This window comes from Malurus melanocephalus, unplaced genomic scaffold (assembly GCF_030028575.1).
Source record: "Malurus melanocephalus ecotype Western Australia unplaced genomic scaffold, MMel_1.1 scaffold_301, whole genome shotgun sequence".
Lineage (NCBI taxonomy): Eukaryota > Metazoa > Chordata > Aves > Passeriformes > Maluridae > Malurus > Malurus melanocephalus.
The window spans coordinates 563,375-585,630 of NW_026623533.1; the positions used below are offsets into that span (position 1 = coordinate 563,375).

At 35.9% G+C, this 22,256-nt stretch overlaps 1 protein-coding gene across 1 annotated transcript in view; it reads right to left on the reverse strand.

The window, feature by feature from the left end:
• Positions 1-22,256, reverse strand: part of PPFIA2 (PTPRF interacting protein alpha 2) — a 105,034-nt gene that overhangs the window by 19,448 nt on the left and 63,330 nt on the right. Inside the window, exons 14-18 of the mRNA XM_057377135.1 lie at positions 21,986-22,223; positions 20,037-20,066; positions 19,023-19,153; positions 18,358-18,512; positions 14,122-14,215 (exon numbers count right to left, since the gene is read on the reverse strand). Of these exons, the coding sequence (XP_057233118.1) occupies positions 14,122-14,215; positions 18,358-18,512; positions 19,023-19,153; positions 20,037-20,066; positions 21,986-22,223 (648 nt within the window). The remainder of the gene's footprint in view (positions 1-14,121; positions 14,216-18,357; positions 18,513-19,022; positions 19,154-20,036; positions 20,067-21,985; positions 22,224-22,256) is intronic.

A 22,256-nucleotide genomic window follows, 5' to 3' on the forward strand; every position in this document is an offset into this window, starting at 1 on the left:
CCTTTCAACTACATGTACTACAAAATCACAGCAGATAAAAGCAATGGAGCGATCTTACTTGTAAGGAGTAGTCCTTTAGGGATTTTTGCACTGCCAAGGGGCCAGACTGAGAGAATCTGGCTTCAGTAGAAAATGGAACCCAAATAAGCAATCTTGCATACACGTTAAATCCCTGGCTCTGAATATTAATAGAAAAAAAGCTGCCTTATCTTCTGTGTTTATGCTGTAGTAATATGTAACATTGCAAATACAGGACAGCATTACTGAAGTTGATCTACTTTCTCCTCCCATACAGCCTTTGTAGCACACCTTTCCTTTGTCACTCAGATATCCCAAGCCACTGTAGAGCTCTCCTTGATTTCTGTGAAAGCACAACCCTTAGGAGAAGCTGCTCTCTGGGTACACGAACACCATGTTACCTTCAGCAGCCCATGGGGATGCAGGAACCCCGTATGCCCAGGGAGATGAGTAGTGAATGCCAGCAGAAAGGTATTCACCTGCCTGCTTCAGACAGCAGAATTAAAGCATGGCCAGACTTGGCCCCATCCCAGCTACCTGTGGATGAGGTATCTGGGTTGCAGCATTCCCTCAGGGTTGGTTCTGCAGGTGCTGCAGTGGTGCTGCATCTCTCCCAGATGCTACAACAGGGCTGCAGGACCAGCTGCTACTAGCTCTGAGAGCTGGAATGGCCATCCTTAGGGAGAGACAAGCTTTCAGGAACGCCCCTCCCTCACCCAGCCACTTTGGGTGTCCCATGGTGGAACATGGACTGCATAGCCAGCCCAAGCCCAGAGAGCCACCCATTTTGCAGCTAGCAGTCCCAGGGAGACATCATCTCTGGCGGAACCAATCCCAGAGTTTTATTTTTCTGGGCTACTTTCTTCAAATATCCCAGCTGAAAGAGCCGGGCTGGAGTAGGAAAGGAGATAATGACTCTCAGGGCCATTGGCTTTTCCTCCTTGTGTTGGTCCCCTGCTCCAAGCAGGAGAGCAGCAGCACCCAGACTCCAAGGAGCTGGGGAGGAAGCCTTGGCCTCTTTGATTTGGTGTTACACCTCTGAGTGGCCTCAGGAACTGAGATCCCTGCAGAAGAGCCATTGGCACTTTAGGGTCTCACTTGGAGGAAAAACTTCATTCCTTTATCCTGGAATAACAAATTCCMAATTATGTGTTACTAGGGAGTCTTCTGGGACTTTGCAACATCTGTACCAGCCTGAGGCTTGGTGTGGAGCTCAAAATTATTCTAGTAATTCTCAAACCAGTGTATTCTCCCAGAGGAGGAAAGGACTGCTGTTACTTTGGAGGCAGCTCACAGAGCTAAAGGAAAACATAGCTGTGTTCATTGATTCAGGCTGAAGGAAAAGGGGCCAGGACAGGAATGAGATACCGCATATATATAAAAATATAAATATATATATATATACATATGTGTGTGCTACAGCCAAAGCCTGCAGTTTGATAAACATAATCCAAATGGTCTTTGCATGTAGAAGGAAATTGCTCTGAGTTGGAAATATTTTTAGGATAAAGTAAAAAATCCTGTACTCAGACATGTCCATGAAATATAGCCATCGTAAGGGCTGTGCCTCACTTACTGATGTGGAAAAAGTAGTTAAAGAACTTTTATAATATTTTGTTTCATTAAAAAGAATTTAATGCTTCAAAACTTTAAATTCCTTCCTCAGATGATTCTTTTGAACAGCTTTGCAATATTAAAGTTCATTGAAATTGTAATTTACTTTTGGAACATTAGTCTTTGACTACTTAATACAAACTAAGAGATTTGTAAAACCTGAACCTTCAATTTATAAGCCAAAACAAAACCCAGACTTCTATTTTTTGACTAAGAGATATATATTCTTTAGTTGGCAGTCAGTGAAAACTCTAATGGTRTGTTTTGGGTTTTTTCTTGTAATGTGAACTAGCACTACAGAAAAAAGCTCCACTCCTTCATTATGTTAAAAGTATCATGTAGGAAAAAATACGCGTAGTTTTGATCAATTGTGCAAATCACCTGAAAAATGGATCCTGTGAGCTCCATGGTTTACAATACAGTATTTTAGAATGGACAGAATGTTGTCTACAGTTGTCCTTACAGCATAGTAACTGGCTTTCTGAAAACAGGGTCCAAAGCAAAACATTGGTAACTGCAGTTCAATTTTCTTTGCAAAAACATGCATCTGATCACAGGAGGAAGAAGAGACAAATACCCTAGAGCTTATCACTGTCTCTTCCCTTCATTACAATTATACGGTTTGGGCATCATGAAAAGCATTATTCAGCTTGTCTAGTCTGGAAGATGCTTTGCAGGGGAGCTGGGGATTTTCCCCTCCTCAGTTTGTCAGAAGAGTCTATATGTTATTATGTGTCCAGGTTTCATTGGCAAAGAGGAAGGGAATTAAAATGTAATTATTTCCATGCTTGCTTAGGTTTTTGGCAACGTATGAAAACAAGCTGATAAGGAAAAATTGACATTAATTAGGCATTACTAGAAAAGGCATTATTTTGCAGATAGGGCTTTAAACCACTTACTATGACTAAAATGATTTCCAAATTAAAGCCATATTTTAAAAGATAACGTTATTACTGCTAAAGAAGGAAATCCCCTTCCTGGAGACATTGTGGGAGTAACTGGAATATGCTGTTTAAAATATACCATTACCCTGACCCTGGTTTTGTAAAGGCTGGAAATTTAATGAGCATCAACTGTTTAATATTCATCCAAAAGTTAAGAAATACTTTTTTTGTGTGTTTTAGTGAGTGCCTCATAAAGTGGGCTGTTTTCACATTTTTATTGAAGATGGCAAAGAAAAATCATGTAATGTCACTTGTGTTGTAGAGCTGTGTCAGAGGAGCAGGATTGCCTCCCTAGCACTGACTTGTGATGTTTAATCCTCCCCCAAATGATTTGCTAGAGATACTGTTAACACTGGGCCCTTTCCTTGGCACCATTTGTCTAAGAGCCAGGCACAACTAATTGCCCAATTATTTAGTAATCAACCTAAAAATCTGAGAGCACAACTGTTCTATAGTCCTTGGGACAGGAGAAGTACATGGGTGTAACAGGAAGGCAGAAATGACGAGTGAAACTATGCTGCTACTCTGCAAATCTACTTCATATGTATTCTTCTCTTGCAGCAGGGAAATTCTAGCTCTGTATCAGCAGCCGCCATCAATTCATTGCATAAAACACAATGAACTATTAAAAATATTAATAATCTTTAAATAGAATTTGTGCAGGAAGTTAATGAGATCTTGACTTAAAGTGTGTCATTCAGTGGTGCTCAATTTTCTTCATGAAGATAAGGCTGCCCCCCATGAGGCAAACAAGAAATGACAGCTTAGGAATTCTAACACACATAAAGCAAACACTGCGCAATACACGATGTCCAGACATTGTCTTGATGAAATGTAAACAATATTTCAACACAGATCATATTTCTACAACTAATAGGATTTACTCTGATAGTTCTAATAGCGTTCATGTGAAAAGACCTCAGGGATATTATACTGCACATATTTTATAATGTCTCTTAGTTAAAACATAATTATAAATGTGAAATAAATAGAAAAGGAGGCACAGTGAAGTCAAGAGCCAGATAATATTTGTAAAACATGCAGAATTGATTAAGAAAATTTTGCTAATGGGTAATTTAGATGGTGAAATGGCCTTTACTCATGGGCATTTTCTCAAATAGAAAACAGATCAAAATTTTTACCTTGCAGTCCTCTGATTATTAACTGGCATTATTATGATAATGATTATCACCAATATTAAAATGTTTCATTTACAACCAAATGTACATGATAGGTTTCTAGAAGAGAACCAGACAGAAAAGATAGACCAATATGTTGTATTTATCTGAGAAATCCTATGATTTCAAGGTGAGGTTAAACACATCTGCAGCTTGAAATCTAGCATACATTCAAAGGTGAAAAAAAAAGAAAATAAGGAAACAGGATTTCTAATGAATTAAGATGGATTTAGATTTTATCCTTTCTATTATCCTTAGCTAAATATTTAAGGCATGCTAGAATCCTGTACCTCAGGACATTGTATAAAAAGTAAGATAGTTTAAGTTAATAATATTGTTTAAGTTAATAATATCTAATAAAAATAACAAGTTACATTTTATATATATTTTTCTGTAATACTATAAATGGATTTAAAGTAGGAAGTAGTAGGTTGCATATAGACTCAAGACTTCATATTGCCACACAATGCAGATTTAATTGTAATCTGAAAGGATCCAGCTGACTTAAAGACTTCACTAATTAAAAACTATGCCAGATTCTGTTTGAACTTTGACTCACTCAAGTGATCTGGATTTTACATTATTTGAAATCCTCATCCTCTTTTTTGAGACCCCATATCAGGTCAGAGTGGGAACAAAGGACAAAATTCAATATCCAATGTTTTACAAACTGTTTTGTGTTCAACTTTTAAGAGTTTTCAGAAAGAAATTACTGAAATACAAGACGCAACTAYTAAATAGAAGGTTTTTAAACCTATAAAAAAAGGAAGTATAAATTTCACAGTATCCCAGATAACACAGAATAACAGTGCTGTGAATATTTTATATTCGGTGTACATTTAAACTTTATGCAAACTGAAGGGCAGCAGTCTTTTTTTCTGGAGATATTTATTAAGCTAAGTGAAGCTTTAGGAATGCTTAAGACAGACCCTGACAAATAGAGGTTCAGAGGGCCAGTATTAAAAATTAAATAAAACATCTGTGAAATAAGCAGACTTGCATRATGCAGTCTTGCAATCTGGTATGTATTGTACTACAGTAGAGACCCTCAGTGTTCCCAGGCTGGGCAAATGTTATCAACTCTATTTTTATAAAGCCATTTCATAATCACAGATTTGAAATTATTGTGGTAATCCTCGTTCTCTAAGTTTTGTACCCTTTCACCTTTAGAAATTTGTAAGTTTTAACAGATGAAATTTCCTCCTAAAGTCTGCGAATTCTTATTCAAGAAGAAATAGCATTTGTACAATAGATCAAAGAAGAGATGAAGATATTAAACTTGATATTGGGTTAACAACTACAAAAATCTAAACAAAGAAGAAAATGAACTGGTGAAAAAAAATAGTAAAATTATATGCACAAATGAAACCTTTTTGCATATATGTTTCTTCTGAAACAGCATGAGGGCTCAAATGGAAAAAAATTGTGTACTATGTCAGTTTTCTGTGATTTAATGCAACAAAAATTATGCCTTAACAGCATTTGTTAAATAACATCTTCACTGTCATGATTTTTCCTTTGATGTTATCTTTCAAATGTCTTTGTGATTCTGGACTGTAGACCTGCCAAACTGTAGGTTTTTTTTTTGTTTTTGTTTAAAAACAAAAACCAAAAAAACCCCAAAAAACAAAAAAAAACCCAAAAAAAAACCAAAAAAACCCCCACAAATGTAAGTTATCTGTAAATTATCTCCAATTCATTATGTTAAGCACTTCAGGAGCAAGTCCTGACCTAAATTTGCGTATGCTTTCAAGGTTATTATTCTGAATACTTTGAAAGCTTCCAATTTTTTGCATGGATTCAGTTTCAGTTTTCTGCATGGATTTGTTACGTAAGATTCACGGAAAAACAAAAAAAGTAGGAATAAAACACAGAAAATAAACATGGCGATGAAGATTAATTTGTTCAGCAGCCATGACATTTTAACTTACCCAGATATGCTTTTCATGAGATGAAGAGAGATGAATGGAAAAAAAAGCACATAAATGTTAATGAACATATAATAGTCCATTAAAAAAATAAATAGTATGGTAGATAAAATAATACCAATATAACTACAGAAATCTTTGTAACTGATCTTTCAATGCTTAAAAAAGTTAAGTGTTCTTGTGAAGAACAGATGAAATTGTCAAAATGAGATTTTCATTAAACTCATGTTGTCTATTAGGTACCACTCAGCACAGAACATCTTCCATCGAAAATACATATTCATGCCAAAGATCTGTAAACACAGTGAAATTTGAGTAGGTTTTCAAATCAAAGCTTTTTGCTTAGATTCGAATAATTTCATGAGGATTTCCGTGTAACCTCAAAAATCTCTAAAATYGTAAACCTGTGGATTTAACCAAATTACCACAGATACACAAAATGATCCAGTGGACTACCAACCAAGGTTAACTTTTTTGTGTGCACTTTAATATTTTAGCAAAATATCTCACAGTAACCGTAAATGAGCTAGATTTGGTTGTAAAATTGTTCTGTATTTTATTTGCTTGTTTTTAAAATGCAGACTTCATGCACATAGGTGACAAACATTTGCAATGGCTACACAATACTGCCTGGCGGTATTTTAATTTCAGCAGTCCTACTAACTCTAGATCAGTAGCAACACTGGTATGAATGATTTGCCCCCCAGGTAACCCATTATTGCCAATGTAATGGCTACAGTATATGGAAGAGAAAGTACAATGTCATTGCAAATGAGAATCTATCTTCACCTTCCTTTAATTGCCATCATAAAAAGAAAATTACAGGCCTGAATGAAACCCAGCCATCTCAAAATATTACGCTTCTAGTAACAAATTATTTATGGAGATCTAAAAATGCTTGGTAGATATAGCTGTAGAAAATATGAGGTGAAAAGCCCTGGCTCTGATTAACTAAGAAGAGGTTGCAAACCTCTTTCAGTCAGTTCAGAAGGGTGCTGTTTTTGAGGACTTAGATTTTATTTTCATGTGTGTAAGATCAGCAGAACAGCTGGTAGAGAGGAGAGAGAAAGTGTGACAGAAAAAAAAAAAGCAGATGGACACAAGTGACAAATTTATACACAGAAAATTAAAGATAGGAAGATTATAAAAGGGAAGGACAATAGAAGTATTTAATGTAAATGAAGTACTAGAGAACTATTAAAAAAATTACCAAATCTGATGGAAGCAGCACTAGAATTGAATATGCATTCATGATTCGTGCTCACTTTCTACTGAGCTAGATGTAGACTAACATGATGACCTTTGCTGACAAAGCTTTTTATTTTGAGCCTTTTGGAGTATATTGAACCAGAACTCCTATTTGTTACATTTTCCACTGATTACTCCTTTGGGTATGCACAGAGAAAAACAGGGGGATTGACTGAAATGCAAGTCATTTTCTTGCTGTTTTCATGAGCTGAAAGTTTGCATTCACCTGGGGATAACTCTGAAAGCAGAGGATCAAGGGACATTCTGTCACTTACTCAGCATCTTGTCTGAGAAAAACAAAATAGAACAGAGAAGAATGAAACTTTAATTCTAGGTTTTACCTTTAGGGTATTCCTACATTTTTGGGGGTTTTTTTGCCATAAGACAAAAAATTTATCATAATTTTACTGAATTTTCCTTAGACATATATTAATTTAAAAGTTGTGTCGATTTTTTTTTCCTCTGCTTTGTTTTATCCATTCTTCCTTTAAATCCTAATTCTGCAGTTAATCTGATAGGATATTTACATCTGCTGAAACGAGTTACTTAGAGAGACAGCTGCATGCATCAGGGTATATGCTTACATTTATCCAGAAATTCCAAATTGCAATGGATAGGCTTATCCATGCAAATAAAATAGGGACTAGGGCTTTGGGGATTTGATCAAAAACTTCTAATTTTCTGACACAAATATTCTTGTATTTTATAAGGGAAAGAATTTTTAAAACTTGGCAAAGGATAAACCTAAACTGCATATCAGATCACTGAACACCTCTCCTTCCTTCACCAGAAGGATAAAATAGAAAATAACAGCTACTAAGTACAGTATTTTCTGCTAGAAAGGGGGAGAAAACTAAAGATCTGTCTGAAAGCTACTAACAACATCAGGGAATTTTTCACAGATGAGGTACGAAGGAAAGAAATTAAATGCAAAACTTGAATTTTCCTGAAAATTCAGAAAAGAAAAGAAAAGACTGGGGACAAAAAACGCATCATATTTTTAAGAGCTACAGCAAAAGAAAATAGCGTACCTTTAGGATATAATGGTATTTAATAAGCATTAAGTATACAAGAACATTAGATGGATGGCACAGAAACCCCAATTAATCCAATTGGATTCATTTTTCCAAAATGTGTGCAATTAAGAAAATCATTAGAAACAGCTATTTGTATACTGTGGAGGACAAAAATTATCTGTAGTCACAAATACACTGCATCAAATTATAATTGTAGTTGCACACATGAAACCTAATTAATTAACCTAATTAAAGCGGAATCATGTGGATTCAAAAGCAACTACATGGCAACTGTGGTGTTTCAAACTCTTGTTCCACAAAACAGTCTACCTAGACATTTTCTCAAGTTGACAGAGATCTAAAACTTGCATTTGTCCATAAAAAGATGGAAGTCCCAGCTTTCTGTTCATAAAATGAATTTATCAGCTTATAAACTTATCAACTTTATCATTCCTTCTTCCCTAAGCAGAAAGAGAGTCCATCCAACATGATCCAGCATCCTCTCCTGCTCATATGGATGTTCCTGCTGTTTAACACAGACATCACAGTAGTCAGCTGAGACTTATCAGCATTGTGATTCTCTCTGCAAGGTTAATTATAAGGCTATGAACACGAAGAAATTATYTTTACACCATAATTTAACCTATGGAATTATTTAGGTCTTGATTTCACAAGTCTTTATTCATCTATGTAAGCACATGTATGTGTCCAGTCACATCAAGACTCTTCTGCAATGCATTTGGCAAACAAAAACCTGTAGCTGTGGATTAAATCTCCCCAAAAACAAGTTCTTAGAAAAGAATGCTTTACTTTTATTGTCCTTGCAAAATATAAAACTCACATCTTGGGCTCTTTTTGGAAATATCTAATTAATACATTCTTGTCCAGAGTCACATCAAACAAAATTGAAGAAAAAAGTGAGGCTAAAGCTTTGCTCTTGACTCATATTAATAACCTGGGGGATTTATTACCTTCTGGACTCAAGTACTGCCAGCACGATCCAGAATAGTTGACTTGCATGTCAATTCTTGCTCTGTGATTTTTGTAATAATTTGTAAAAAAATATACAATTATAAAATGATTTGTATTTGTGATTGCTGCAGGAGGGATAGCACAAGCCAATCTCCCACTAGCAGCAAGCATAAGGTCAAATCCACCTCCGTGTGGCAATCTAGGACTGCATAGTACTTAAATGTCCCTTAAACCTCTCCTTATGGTGCCTTGCATGGGATCAAATTAAAACATCCTGAGAAATGTCATTACTATTTTATTATTTACAATATCATAATATTATAGTATTATTTATTAATTATTACACACTTTTATACAGCTTCACTTAAGTGGCCTAATCTGTTACCTGAGATAAGGTCAGTGGAGATATGCATTTTAAAGGGGAATATTTTATTTTAGATACAGTATTATCTAATCATTCTTTTGAGGTATGAATTATCTTGTGGGACACACATTGATCAAATTCTGCTGTTCCACAGGATACCATGATTCTACCGGAACCTTTCAGGAATATTTATGAGTTGCAATAGAAACAGGACTGACCTGAACTCCTTACGCTGGGTCCTGGCTTGGGCTATCATGAGAACCCTGTGTGAATGCCAAGGCCAAGTCATTGAGCAGAGCTTGCACAACACCCCAAAAGGATGATGTCATGAGCATCTGAGGTACTGTAATACACAGTCACAGAGAATTGGTAGCTGGAGTCAACTACAAAATTCAGATCTGGAAATTAGGTAATGATTTTCCAGAGGGAGACTGGTTAATAACTAGGAAAAAAAAATCAAATAAAAAAACCCACACAATAAGAGAAAAACTCCATTCTTCATTTTGTGATGGGTGCAGCTTGGAGAGTCTGTCTTAATCAAAAGGTATGGTTTAGAGGAGAGCAAACGATTTAAATCATTGGGAGATTCAAATGAATGTAATGGTGACAGAACGGTATCATGACATTAATACTTCTTGTCCTAAACCCTGAGTTTTCTTGAAGAAGTTACTCATTAGGCAAACAGGCTCTGAAAGTCAGGCAAAAGGCAGAAGATTATATATACAAAATATTGCCACCTTTTACATAGAATAAGCAAAGTGAAATATAAAGTGAAATAAAAATGAAGTGCCTTATTCTTTGTTACACCCCAACATCACTTGAATTTAACAAAACAATGGAATAACACCCTAAATACTTTAAATACCCCTTACTTCATCTTTTGTTTCCTAGGACTGCATGCTCAATTTGCATGACCTAAAAAGTTTCAATATTAACTAGAACTGTTGTTCATTTAATGTCTGAGAGTAAACATCTATGGATGAATCAGGCAACTTAAATTAATCTTTTCAGCTTATAAGAGATGTTGAGTATAATTTAAAAATTCTACACAGCTTCCTTAATTTCTCTTTAATGTCTTAGGAGTAAGACTTGTTCCTAATAAATCTACTGTAATAACCGAATTTTGGATGAATAGAGACTCTTAGAGGTTTACAAATGTCTGGCATATCATTGAGACAAACTGTTAATTACATTTTAATGATGTCTTAGTAGTCAATTGAAACTGAAAGAAATTTTACATCTAAATAGCATCTTCTAAACAAGAAGCAGGGAAACCTTGAAATTTAGGTTAATGACACTATAATCACCAGAGAGAGAACTGATCTCCACAATTACCACACTCCTCATTAAACTTTTAAGAGTGGAATTATGATTCAGAACCAGATTCTACGCAAAGAAATTGCACTAAGACACTGAAACACACTCCAGTGTGTTCCTAACTCCATGGGGGTCAGAGTCAATGCAATGCTTGCATGAGGGAGCAGGCACCCAGGACACCTGATKGACTATTAGAACCCAGTGCTGCAGCACCTGGCAATTTGAAATGTTGGGCATCTTCATCCCTGGGGCAGGGGTGTCCTTGTGGAATTACTGATGAAATTAAATACATTCAAAAATGCAAAATTAGAAGTTTAGCATTTTAAATATTCCTCAATAAGAAACACCACTGATACAATTTAAAAGGAATATGTCCTTTCATAATGACTCCTATCCAAACTGAATCAAAGCTAATAGCAAAGCCTGGTGAAGATCATGACTAGTGTCACAGTGTTCATATGTTGATAATAGTGATGAATTTGACCTCTGTTTCACATCAAGGGTAGAATTCTTGCTTTCCTGCACCAGAACCATCACTGAACTGAGATGTATACTGAGCTGTCAATGGGGCTGAAAGCCATTTCACCTAACTTGCATGTGTCAAAGAGAAACGCAGTTTCAGTGTGGGGGTATTATACCTGTTTTATAGAAAAGAGAATTGGCAGAGAAAAGGCTCTGGCATCACTGTTTCGATGTGATTCGATACAATTTTTTTTATTGTTGGATTTTTTTTTTTTGCAGGCTCTTTTTGGAGGTTGTTTTTCTTATTCTCTTCTTTGGTTTTGGTTTTTAGTTTTGTAAAGGAAGTTACAAAACCAGCATAAGCAAAACCCTCTGAGACCTGAAACGTAATACAAAGTAGTGCTTCCCTGCTTTAGCCTATCCTTAAACTATCCTATTGGTGGGTTTGGTTCTCCTGGGCTTTAATGTCCTAATTCAAGTTAGTTGGAAATGCTTACAAGGTGAATTGCTCTGCTCTGGCTTCCCGTGACTGTGCTTACTGTCTCTGCAAGTTTGTAGAGTGCTTTTGTTTGAATCAACTACTTGGACTTAAATCCTACTGCTATAAATGTTATTGCTACATCATGAGATAGGGAATGGTTCTTGGACTACTCTTATCATGTCCTATAAGCACTTCACACATATCCCCACCACCATTAGCGTTGCACAGCAGCACATTCTTGTTTGCACTACACAGTTCAGTAACCTTGCACCTACTGTATGTATGGCAAGGCTTCTTCCAGAGGTAATTAACCATTGTTAAGTATTGGCACAAAGCAATGTGATCTACGGCAAAAAAATTTTCATTTAAATTACTTTCTGGACTGTCTCAATTTAATATTTTCTAGGGTAAGACATGCAAATATGTGACTGATATTCAAGAACCATTGGGACACAATCCTGCCTGAGCAGGGAGGTTGGACCAGATGACCGACTGTGGTCCCTTTGACTATGCCCCATTCTGTGATGCTGACTGCTTTTCTTATTAGGAGGTCTTAATTCTCTTACACTCTATTGATAGCTTAGCACCCCAATGACTACCATAATTCAGTAGAATCTCGCATTTATCTCTAACACAATGTTACACATTTTTCTATATTAAGGTTTCTTATAACATATATATACATATATATGTAAACTAGCAATGTATGCTAACTCCTCTCTGATAGTAAATGAAGAGGATTCTTAAATGCAGTTCTGAGGATTCTAAAGTGAGAAATTATGAAGATAGGTAACCCTAAAAGGAACGGGAAAAAAAATTCTTCATGATGTAGTTGTGGAACATATACTAGGGATAAATAATACACAGTTCAGACTAATAGAATAGTCAAAGCCACAAAGGAAAAATTCCTTTACTTCCAGCAAAGATCATTTTGATTACATCTAATCCATAAAGAATCAAGGACAAACAGACACAGGGGAAAAAAAAGGAAAGACTTGAAAAGCAGAAAGCATGGGAAAGTCCTGATTGTGTGAGATTGGACAGAAATTTAACAAGACTAGCTACACATCCCTAATTTCCAGACCCAAAATTTGGTAGATAATCTCATATATGAAATAGTCATGTCATGTTTACAATTGTAGGTTAGTCTTAGTTTATTTTATCCAGTTTAAAGAACTAACACACAAGAAAGAGAACAAAATGAACACATTTGTCCCTGCAAAGTGATTTCAATATTGTGGTGCATTCAGCCCTCAAAACTGGAAGGCATGTTGGGACTTCAAAAAAAAGGCTGTTCAAAATTAAATTATATTCTTTATGAATGGTGATGGTGGCCTCAAAGATGCTCTCTAGATTTAGCAAAAGCAAGCATAGTAATAGAATCTACATCCATATATTTCTAAAATTACTGATTAGTGATAAAAATGTATAGATAAGAAATACAGGGACAAGACTCATCAACTGTAACATCCCTGTGAATGCTACTGTGAGCTGCTTAATTGAATTTAAAACGTTTCTTCTATTTCAGTTAGCACAATGTCTGCTCTCTCCTTAATTGCTAAATTGAGGCTGATTTAAACAGAAAGTTTGCATTTGTATGTTATATGGATGTGTACATTTAAAGTTATATTTCATCAAGTGTTTTATAGGAAAGTAGAGATTAAAAATATTCTACATAAAAATTTATAGAGATGCTCAAGCATTATCCCTAGATTCTTTGGATTAGAATTGCAAATTCTCTTGAAAATCTGCAAAGGAATATTAAAAGACAGAAACAAACCTGAAAACCCAGAGATTTTAAGAAATGAGGCTTTCAGAATACAAATAATAGCAGTAAATATAATGGTTATGGATGAAAAATAAACCCATTTGTAAACAGAATGAATTTGTAGTCATTTTTAAGTACCACCTTTTTCCCTGACACCCTCTAATTACATTGGAAGTGCAATGCTGCCAAGAGGCTTCTTTTGTGTTTGTAGCCTTATTTTATTAGCTCTTCATAGCTCCTGGCAGCTGCTATGAGTCTGTGTACTGTTTTTACAAGGAGGTGCATGAAAGACAGCATTAAATTATTATATAATTGAGACAAACAAAAAGCTACGTTGCTTTTTGCCTGTATTTACTGACAGGCAAAAAGAAAAAGAAGCTGCTAGGGCTGATGGGGAACCTTTGACATCTAGAAACAGAAATAATATTCTGTTCACTAGATAATACAGAAAAAGCTTTTTTACCCTTTTGAAAAACAAAATCTACATAGGGAGTGATTAAATACATCTTTACTTTTAAAGAATTGCACAGAAGGCAAAACGCACAGAATTAATGACAATGTGAAATGGAAAATTGCCTCTTTCTCATAAACTTATTTTCTTTTACAAGTGAAATAATATTGTACAATTGAGAGAATATTTTGCTGGACATTTTATAAGCATCTTTAAAAACTTTTACACTGGAAAGAAACATCACTGCTAAAATGCCAGAGTAAATGGTCTTGCTTCTCATTACATAGCTGCATAAAACAATCCAAATCCTGATATTTGAATCAAGGTTCAGCCAAAAAGTCACATAAAAATGGTACTCACTTTTTCTTTAGTCTTCTGTCCTTTTCTGCTTGTGTTCCAAGTTTGCCCAATCCCAGAGATTCTTGAGCTGCTGCCTCTGTTTCCATGTAACCTCCTGGAAAATAGAACAAACCAAACTCACCATATTTGCCCCATCTCTCTCCCAGTTGATCCCCTCCTCAACCCTTAAATCCCCCTCCCACCATCATCTATGTTTGCTTCCTTAAGCAGTGACATCTGGTGTTTGTGGAGAACATCTATCACCTACAGAAGTAAATTCTGACAAGCATTTACTACATGGAAAAGAGTATTGGAGGAAAAAAAAAAATTGCTTTCCCCTCCCTGTGTTTTGCAGAAATGTATGACAAGAGCATTGACAAGATCTTCTTTTCCTATTTTTCTTTGCCTCCTAAGGCTCAGTCTTGTGATGCTAAGTAAGCAATGCTCTCACAGTTTTTTAATCTTAGTTGAGAAATGTACAAATGAAAGTGTCAAGAACTGTCTCTCTACTGTTGCCATAATACAGCATCACCTAATGTAGTAGTGCTAAAGTCTTCATTTTGCTTTCATAGAGAGTCTCAGATGTCATTATTGCTGCAAACTCCCAGAGATGACACAAAGAATCTGCCAGAGAAGTAAAAAGCCTCCTATATCTCCCTGGATATGTCTTGTATGCACCTAAATCCTGACAAAGTCAAGGAAGTTGAATAACTCACACAGAATGACAAAGGGAGCTTGCAGTAAGCAAGGATACATGGACCAAAATAAAATCATATTATAAACGAAGGATGGCTGGTATGATCCATATTTCCACTGACATGACTTTCCTAGTGCAGGAAGTGGAGAACAGTCTGACTTTCTGATTGCTGCCCTGATTCAAGAAGAGAGGACCTGCCCATGGAGCTCAGTACAGTCTCCTGGCTCTGGCTTCACACTGTGCTCATTCCCACATGTGTGTGTACAGAGAAACTGCAGCACAGTTTTGAAGGCTGCGTTCCTCCTGTGCTCCAGTTCAGGTGTGTAACTGGCACAAGAAAGAAGAAAACAGTACAGTAAAATGTTGATGCTTGACTCCATTTGAAAACGGCAATTTCTTATTTCACAGCTAACAGATAGTGAACAATTGTAGAGTGGACACTGGCATAATAAAAAAAGCACAAGATAAATTAAAATATTTCTGTACTGATTCACTGATTTTAATAATAAAATAATGCATAAATGTTGCATAGTGAAATAGCATCACAGCCTTTTACAAGTCAGATTTTCATGCACCTCAATCAAGAGAGAACAAAAGCTACTTACTACTGCATCCTGTCAATGACATAAACTTAGAAAAGCTAAGGTTAATCTGTTTTTTTAAAGCAGGTGTTATTTTAACATTCCTGTTTGTCTAGACAGATTTTTCCTTTATTAAAAGAGGACACTACTTCTGCAAGTCTCACAATGAGAATGATGMAAATGCATCTCACAAATGCAGAAAACATGAATGTATTCTTTATTTCATCCAACTTCCCAAGTGTTACAGAATCCCATTAAATGCTTCATGCTGACTCTGGATTAAATTTTTGATTTAGAAAACTATCAGTGTATCACACTTTTCTTGAGAGAGCAGCTCTGAGTGTGTTGGATGGAGACAGTACAAGTGCATTGCAATGAGCGTTTATTACAGATTGGAAAGCAGTTTATGTTTTTCTATAAGAAAAATACATCTTGCTTTGGAATAACTGAGGGTACCTTTATTGCACTCGGTCACAATAAATGTTTCCTAACAAGCTGACCTTTCCATTTGCCATGCAGATCAGCTTGCTTGGGTAGATCTAAAAATGCCTGGAATGCATTGTTTGTTTTAGGATCTAGAATATTTAAAATGTAACATGAGAAAAACAAGTGTCTTATGTGGTGTTTGTCAAGTGAGAGAAGACAAGAAGGCAAGAGAAGAAAGGGCACTTGTGGTCTCTTTTCCCTTCTTCAATAACTTGAAGAAAACAAATCTAGAAATCTTGATTTTAAGAAAGATCTCCTAAGGCATGAATTTGGCTTTGAACAATAATGCTAATGGTTTAGCAGAGATGGTAAAATTATTATTAATAATAATTTTTATTTATTTATTTTTATTATATTTATAACAAATAATAAAGTAACAAAATTCTGGCAAGTTTAGGAGTTGAAAACTAATTCAGGGTTTTGCAAGGAACATAGAGGAGGGAAATATTTCAGGTAATAGAATGGCTCAGTTGAACTTAATGGTACAACTTTAGAGGTTTCAATACTGGTTCTTAAATAAGAGTATATAGATGAGTCATTTTCCATACTAAAAAATATAAGCAGCATATATCTATATTAAATTTGAGTGCTTAAGCAAAGAAATAAATTATATTTATATATATTTTTCAATATCAATTTGGGTTATGAAAACCATACAAATATTTTGCAGAGCTGCAGTGATAGGACTTGCTATATAAATTTCTGTGATGTAGTATCTTACCACAAATAGAACTCTTACTTAAGTAGATAAGATTAAAATAACGAATAGAATAGATAAGCTGTGAAACTGAGTCAAGTACTACCAAGTAGTACCATGACAACTATTTTTAAAATTTCACTGACCTTTGCAATCCAGGACATTCTGCGATTCTATGATACAGCCATTGAATGGAAATGGCCTCTCAAGAAATGCTTTCCTTTTGATATGTTAAAAATGAAGACAAGAAAAATTACTCTGTAATTCAGCTGCTCAATGTCTTTTTAATTTCTGAGAAATATTTTTCTCCTACTTTTTGGTTAGTTAACAGTCTTACTGTTAATTTTATACCTGTTAGTAAATCTAGTTTGCTTAATTAAAATGTTCATTATATGGAAATCTTTGTTATTGRGTTAAAGGATGGAAGTCCCCCAAAATTAATATAATTGCAAATCACTGATATCTTTTAGCAATTTTATGACCTAGCATGGGGAATTACCAATTGACTTCATCAAATTCTATCTATGTATTATTAATTACAGTGGGTATTAAGAAATTAATCTATTGCCAGGTTGCACTGCTCCTGAGATAGTCTTTGAAGTCATTTAATTTTTTTTCCACATTCCAAAGAACTGCAGAGAAGGCAACACATTTATTACATCTTTGTCCTCTATGTTCTTGACTTACTGAGAAATAATAGATTATTAYGCATAAACCATCTGTATCAATAAAAAGGGTTATACGGAATGTAAATGTGAATTAATAAAGTCTAACTTGAGTTGCAGTGTGATGTTATAAAATTATCCATCAATGCAGATGGTGGCATAGAGGGATATCTGAAGGACTCATTTATAGATTCTCATTTAAAAGATTTGATAAATCAGTTTCATTCTTTCCATTGTGAGGGAAAAAAAAGAGGAATTCAGATTGCAACTAGAAATTAGGGTTTTTTTTGTCAAGAATGCATGGTTTTCACAGCAGAGAGGGGAAGGTTGGAGTATAAATGAAGAATACTTGGTTATGCAATTTCACTCTGATACTGTGACCTTAATACTACCTGGTTTTATTCTGTGCTGTTGTAGCAATGAGCTTGTTAGTCGTGGTAAGAACACATTGTAACACAAATGCAGGGTTTTAATTTCTGGCTTTTGCTTGCAGTTTAAGCATAACAATTACTGCAAGGCCTTAAAAGTCTTTTACAAGTGTTACATGGTCACTATGGCAGTAAAATTTAGTCCCTCATAAATTCGTACTATCTGACATCTTGCATGACTAGGGAAGAGCCAGTATTTCCATTTTATTGACACATTTATTCCAGTTCGAAACTTGTGTTGGCACGCATACATTTAGGCATATCCTGTAGAAATAGGCAGAGAAAAACTTTTTCCATGAATGAAATAGAAAAGGGCAGAAGAAGCCAGAAGAAAACTAAGCACTGCTGTGAGCAGCATAACCAATTGAAAGAGTGTCCTGAGGACATTCAGCAACAGGCACTAGAGAGCACCTACTGACACACTGAAATCCGAAAAGCAGCTACACTTTCTTGCAAGGACCATCCTTATCACATAGGTGCATCACTTATAGCCATTTATGGCTTACTAACTTCTCACCTCCTCTTTCTGCGATTATTCAAGAATACAGTGGTACAATTGCTGATAACAGTGAAATTTAATGGGAAAGTTGTGCCAGAGATAACAAAAAACCAAGAAAATTGGAACCTGAAAAAGAAATTAAAAATAAAAAATGGAAAATGGCAGTGAAAGGGTGAGCTTAGCTTGTTACCACTAATTCCTTACTGAGCTGTCCAAGTCGAGCCTTCTCTTTTTTGCCAAATAATCGCCCTATTGAAGATTTGATTCCTTTCTTCTTGGGAGCTTTGTGCAAGGAGTCCTGACTGCTGCTGACACTGCCAAGACCAATGCTTTCTGGCTCCAATGAAGCAGGCAAACTACTGCAAAACGATAATAAAGAAATGAAATAGATAACATGTCAACATTTGCAGGTAATTTTTTATTTTCTTCTGATCCGCTCTGCAAATAAATTAATTGGTTATAATTTAGTAATGATCTCACAACAAGTGAAACTATCACATCTTTAAATTATTTGGCAACATATAGAGCAACACAAGATTACATTTTCTCTATCAGGCAAGGCTGAAAAGAAATGCCTTTATTTTGCTAAGAAGGATTTATGAAAAACATAAGTAAGTATTTTGATTTTATTCCTAGGATTTGTAGCATTGCTACTTTCAGTAGTCATTGAAACTGTACCTTGAAACAGAAATACCCAGCAAGTACTTTAGCACTGATAAACATTTTCAGTGTCGTGCAACAGACAAAGGCTAAGGTTTTTTGTCTTATGGCACAGGAAACAGGGAAGAAATCGGCTCATTTTGGAATAGATAAACAACAATAATATGTGGTAAACTGTGAAATTCCAATTCATGTCACAAACATCTTACCTTCTAGCATCATTGTGGTATGAAGAAGGAAGGGTGTGAGTCATCCTGATAGCTCTGGGTGTTGGAGGAGGAGAAGTTTCACATTTGATTGTGGCTTTATCTTCACGCCCATCTTCTTCAACTACTGCAATCTGGGGGAGAGAGGCTCCATTGAGAGCACACTAGCTTTTCAAGAACATCTCAACAAATGCTGCATGGAATTCTCAAGTGGACTGAAGCATGAAAGTTGCAATATTTTTGAGCAAATTGTAAGGATTCCTTTTAAAAAAAATATGCTATTGGGAAAAACATTGCCTAATATGGCATCTTAAAGCATATATTTGAAACAAATGAGATTATGCTTGTAGAAGTTGTTCATTCCCTTTGCGCTAAAGAGGTTGGTACAGGAAAGGTCTAAACATAAAGACAATCGTAGGTGTAAGTGTGTCTCTTGCATTAAACAGGATTATTCAGGTTAAGTTTTAGGTTTCTTAGGGATATAAGAGGGAAGGTAAATACAAGCATAAACAGGACTACTCCCTTCACAGCATGTTACCAGAACGGTCAGCATGCTTCACAGTAAGCATGGAYAAAAAGGAATTTTGTCACAGCATATAATGATTTATCTTAAATACCATCTTCTGTCATGTAAAGATAAACCTCATAATCAGTGTCAGTTCTGTAAACAACTTTACATTGCTCCAGAAGATTTCAAGGAACCTGTCTGTAATTCCTCCAGCAAGAATGGTCAAAATACATTTGAAGATAACTCTTTTGTGTCCATACATTTAAAAAAATAAGTTTTCCTTTCAGTTCATGCTGTTGAGGCTACTACTCCAAGAGGAGGACCTTGATTCTGTGGCTTAGCTGTGACCCCTGTAAGCCTTTTCAGTTAAGATTAAAATGATGATGTTCAGGAATTGAATGAAAAGGAGAGGAGGGATGCAGTTGCTGGCAAGGGACCCCGTTATCTAAATAGCAGAGGAATATGATAAATGTGCTTTCCCGAATTTTACAAACCCCCCAGTATCGTACCTTTCTCCGATGCTTCCTTAGGTCACTTGGCTTAGATTAGTAACAAAAGCAGCAACAACAAAAATATAATGATTAATAAATATTATTGATGCATAAAAAAATCCTCACATTTGTTGTTCTTACATTCATGAAGTGGGAAGCAAACATTCATTTTATACTACCCATATTAAATACTAATTATGCACTTGACGTAATAATGTAAGATAACCCCTGAAAAATGTGTCATTCTGGGAAACTAGGTTTGTTTTTTTTTTCCTAAAGTTAAACTCTCCTTCAATTTCATACACTTAGTGAAGAATTGGACATTTCAAGCTTATGGTAGCACTTTCTATTTTCAAGTATTCATACAAACACTTAGGTTATCCCCAATGGAGATTTGGTGCAGAGGCTATACGGTCATTTTGTGTTTGAATCTGATGAACCTACTGCCCAAAGCTGCAGTTCTGAAATCAAGGCAACCAGGCAGGGCAGGGCAGTTGAACCATTGCCATTTACCCACAGCCAGGCTGCTTAGTTGAAAAGGCTGGGGAAAGGGAGCCAAACTCTGCATTTGGGAAGGTGCTGCTTTGGTGAAAACGGTGGTAGCGTATCAGCCTGAACACTCACCTCCTCCACAATGACCTGTGCAACCAATATTTTTGTTTTTGCTGTTCAGCAGTGGGAACTGAGGGCAGCAAAGAAAAAGTCATGACTGCCTGCATGGMCTCCTGTCTGCTGTCCTCAGATGCCAAGAAGGCAGCAAACAACCACAGTAAAGTGGAAGGAGTAGAGGTGGACATGAGAAGTTGTCAGCTCCCAGGGAGAGGGAACACTTGGCTAGATGATCATTAACAAAAGTCTCTACTCCAAGCTGAGACAAGTGAATAGCCAGGCTTCATTTGGAGCTGTTCTTAGCAACCTTTTCTGTTAGTGGAGGCTCCACAGGGAATCAGTGCTGCTGCTTCCCTGGAGTGGACCAGAAGGGCAAATTGGTGATCTGATTATCAGAGGAAAAGCAATTAAAAAATGGGTTTACCCATACCCTATTCTGTTCCCTGTATGAGATCAGCAGAGCGGGCTGCTTTGATTCTCTCCTAGTACTTAAGGGAATAATTCACCCAGGCTTGAAACTGGTTTGTAGCTCACACTGAACACTGAACCCTATGTCCATACTCCAATCACTATCAGAGTTGTACATCTTAAATATGTTGACATATACTATCTTCAGATATTTGACAGATGTACTGTTCCTTTTTGTCTAGGATCAAAATTAAATTCCTTGTAAATTTCTTCCAAAATTGAACTAGACATTTTTGAATGTGTCCTCAAAGATACATTGAGGCAATGTTAGAAATCCTTTGCATGGTAATTTCATGGTGGCTTGATGTCTATGTGTGAGCTGCTTCTAATGTTGAACTGTATCAGTTAAATATGAATTACTGGAAATCAAAGTACTTATTACAAGTCCATGATATACAGCCCTGAAGAATGCATAAAAATGCTACAAGTATAAAGGAGTATACCAAATATAAAAGCATATCTAAATGGTCATATATAAGAAGTGGAATGTCTTAATGTCTTCTAGACATTTCCTGGAAATTTAAACTCAGCGATAGTTCCATAGACCATTGTGTAATAGTTGTATCACTTAACAACTTGCCATTAGTAAACATTTTTACATGTAAATAATTCCAGTGATCAGCTCTGTTTCTTATTAATTCCATAGCCTGTGTGCTGAAAGCCCTTGATAATCCTATCACTATATCCCTAGTGAATCATGTAATGCTCAAAACCACTATAACAAAGCCTGAAGACACCAAATGTCCATATTCTAGATAATTTTCTATCTGTATGGATGATGAAGACATGCATGAAGAATCAGAGAGAGATGAGCCACTCATGCAGTGAAAAGATTAAGTACTTAACACAAGAAAAATCACATCAAAAATTGTCATTCTAAGATTTCTTACCAGCGTCATAACCCCCATTCTGTCCATCTCCCTGGCTGGACTGCGAGGGGTGAGTTTGGGAGTTGAGTGTCCACTGGGAGGAGATGAGCTTGCAAGTGATGATGCTGTCACTGAGCCAGTAATGGAGGTCCCTTGGTGGACTCTGGCTAGATTTAAGCCTTCCAGACTCACGCTGGCCACTCTGTTCTCTATCTCTTCAGCACGCAACTCTGTCGACTCTTTCTCTTCTTGGATTAACCTTATTAAGTAAAAGAAGAATGCTCTTGTTGTA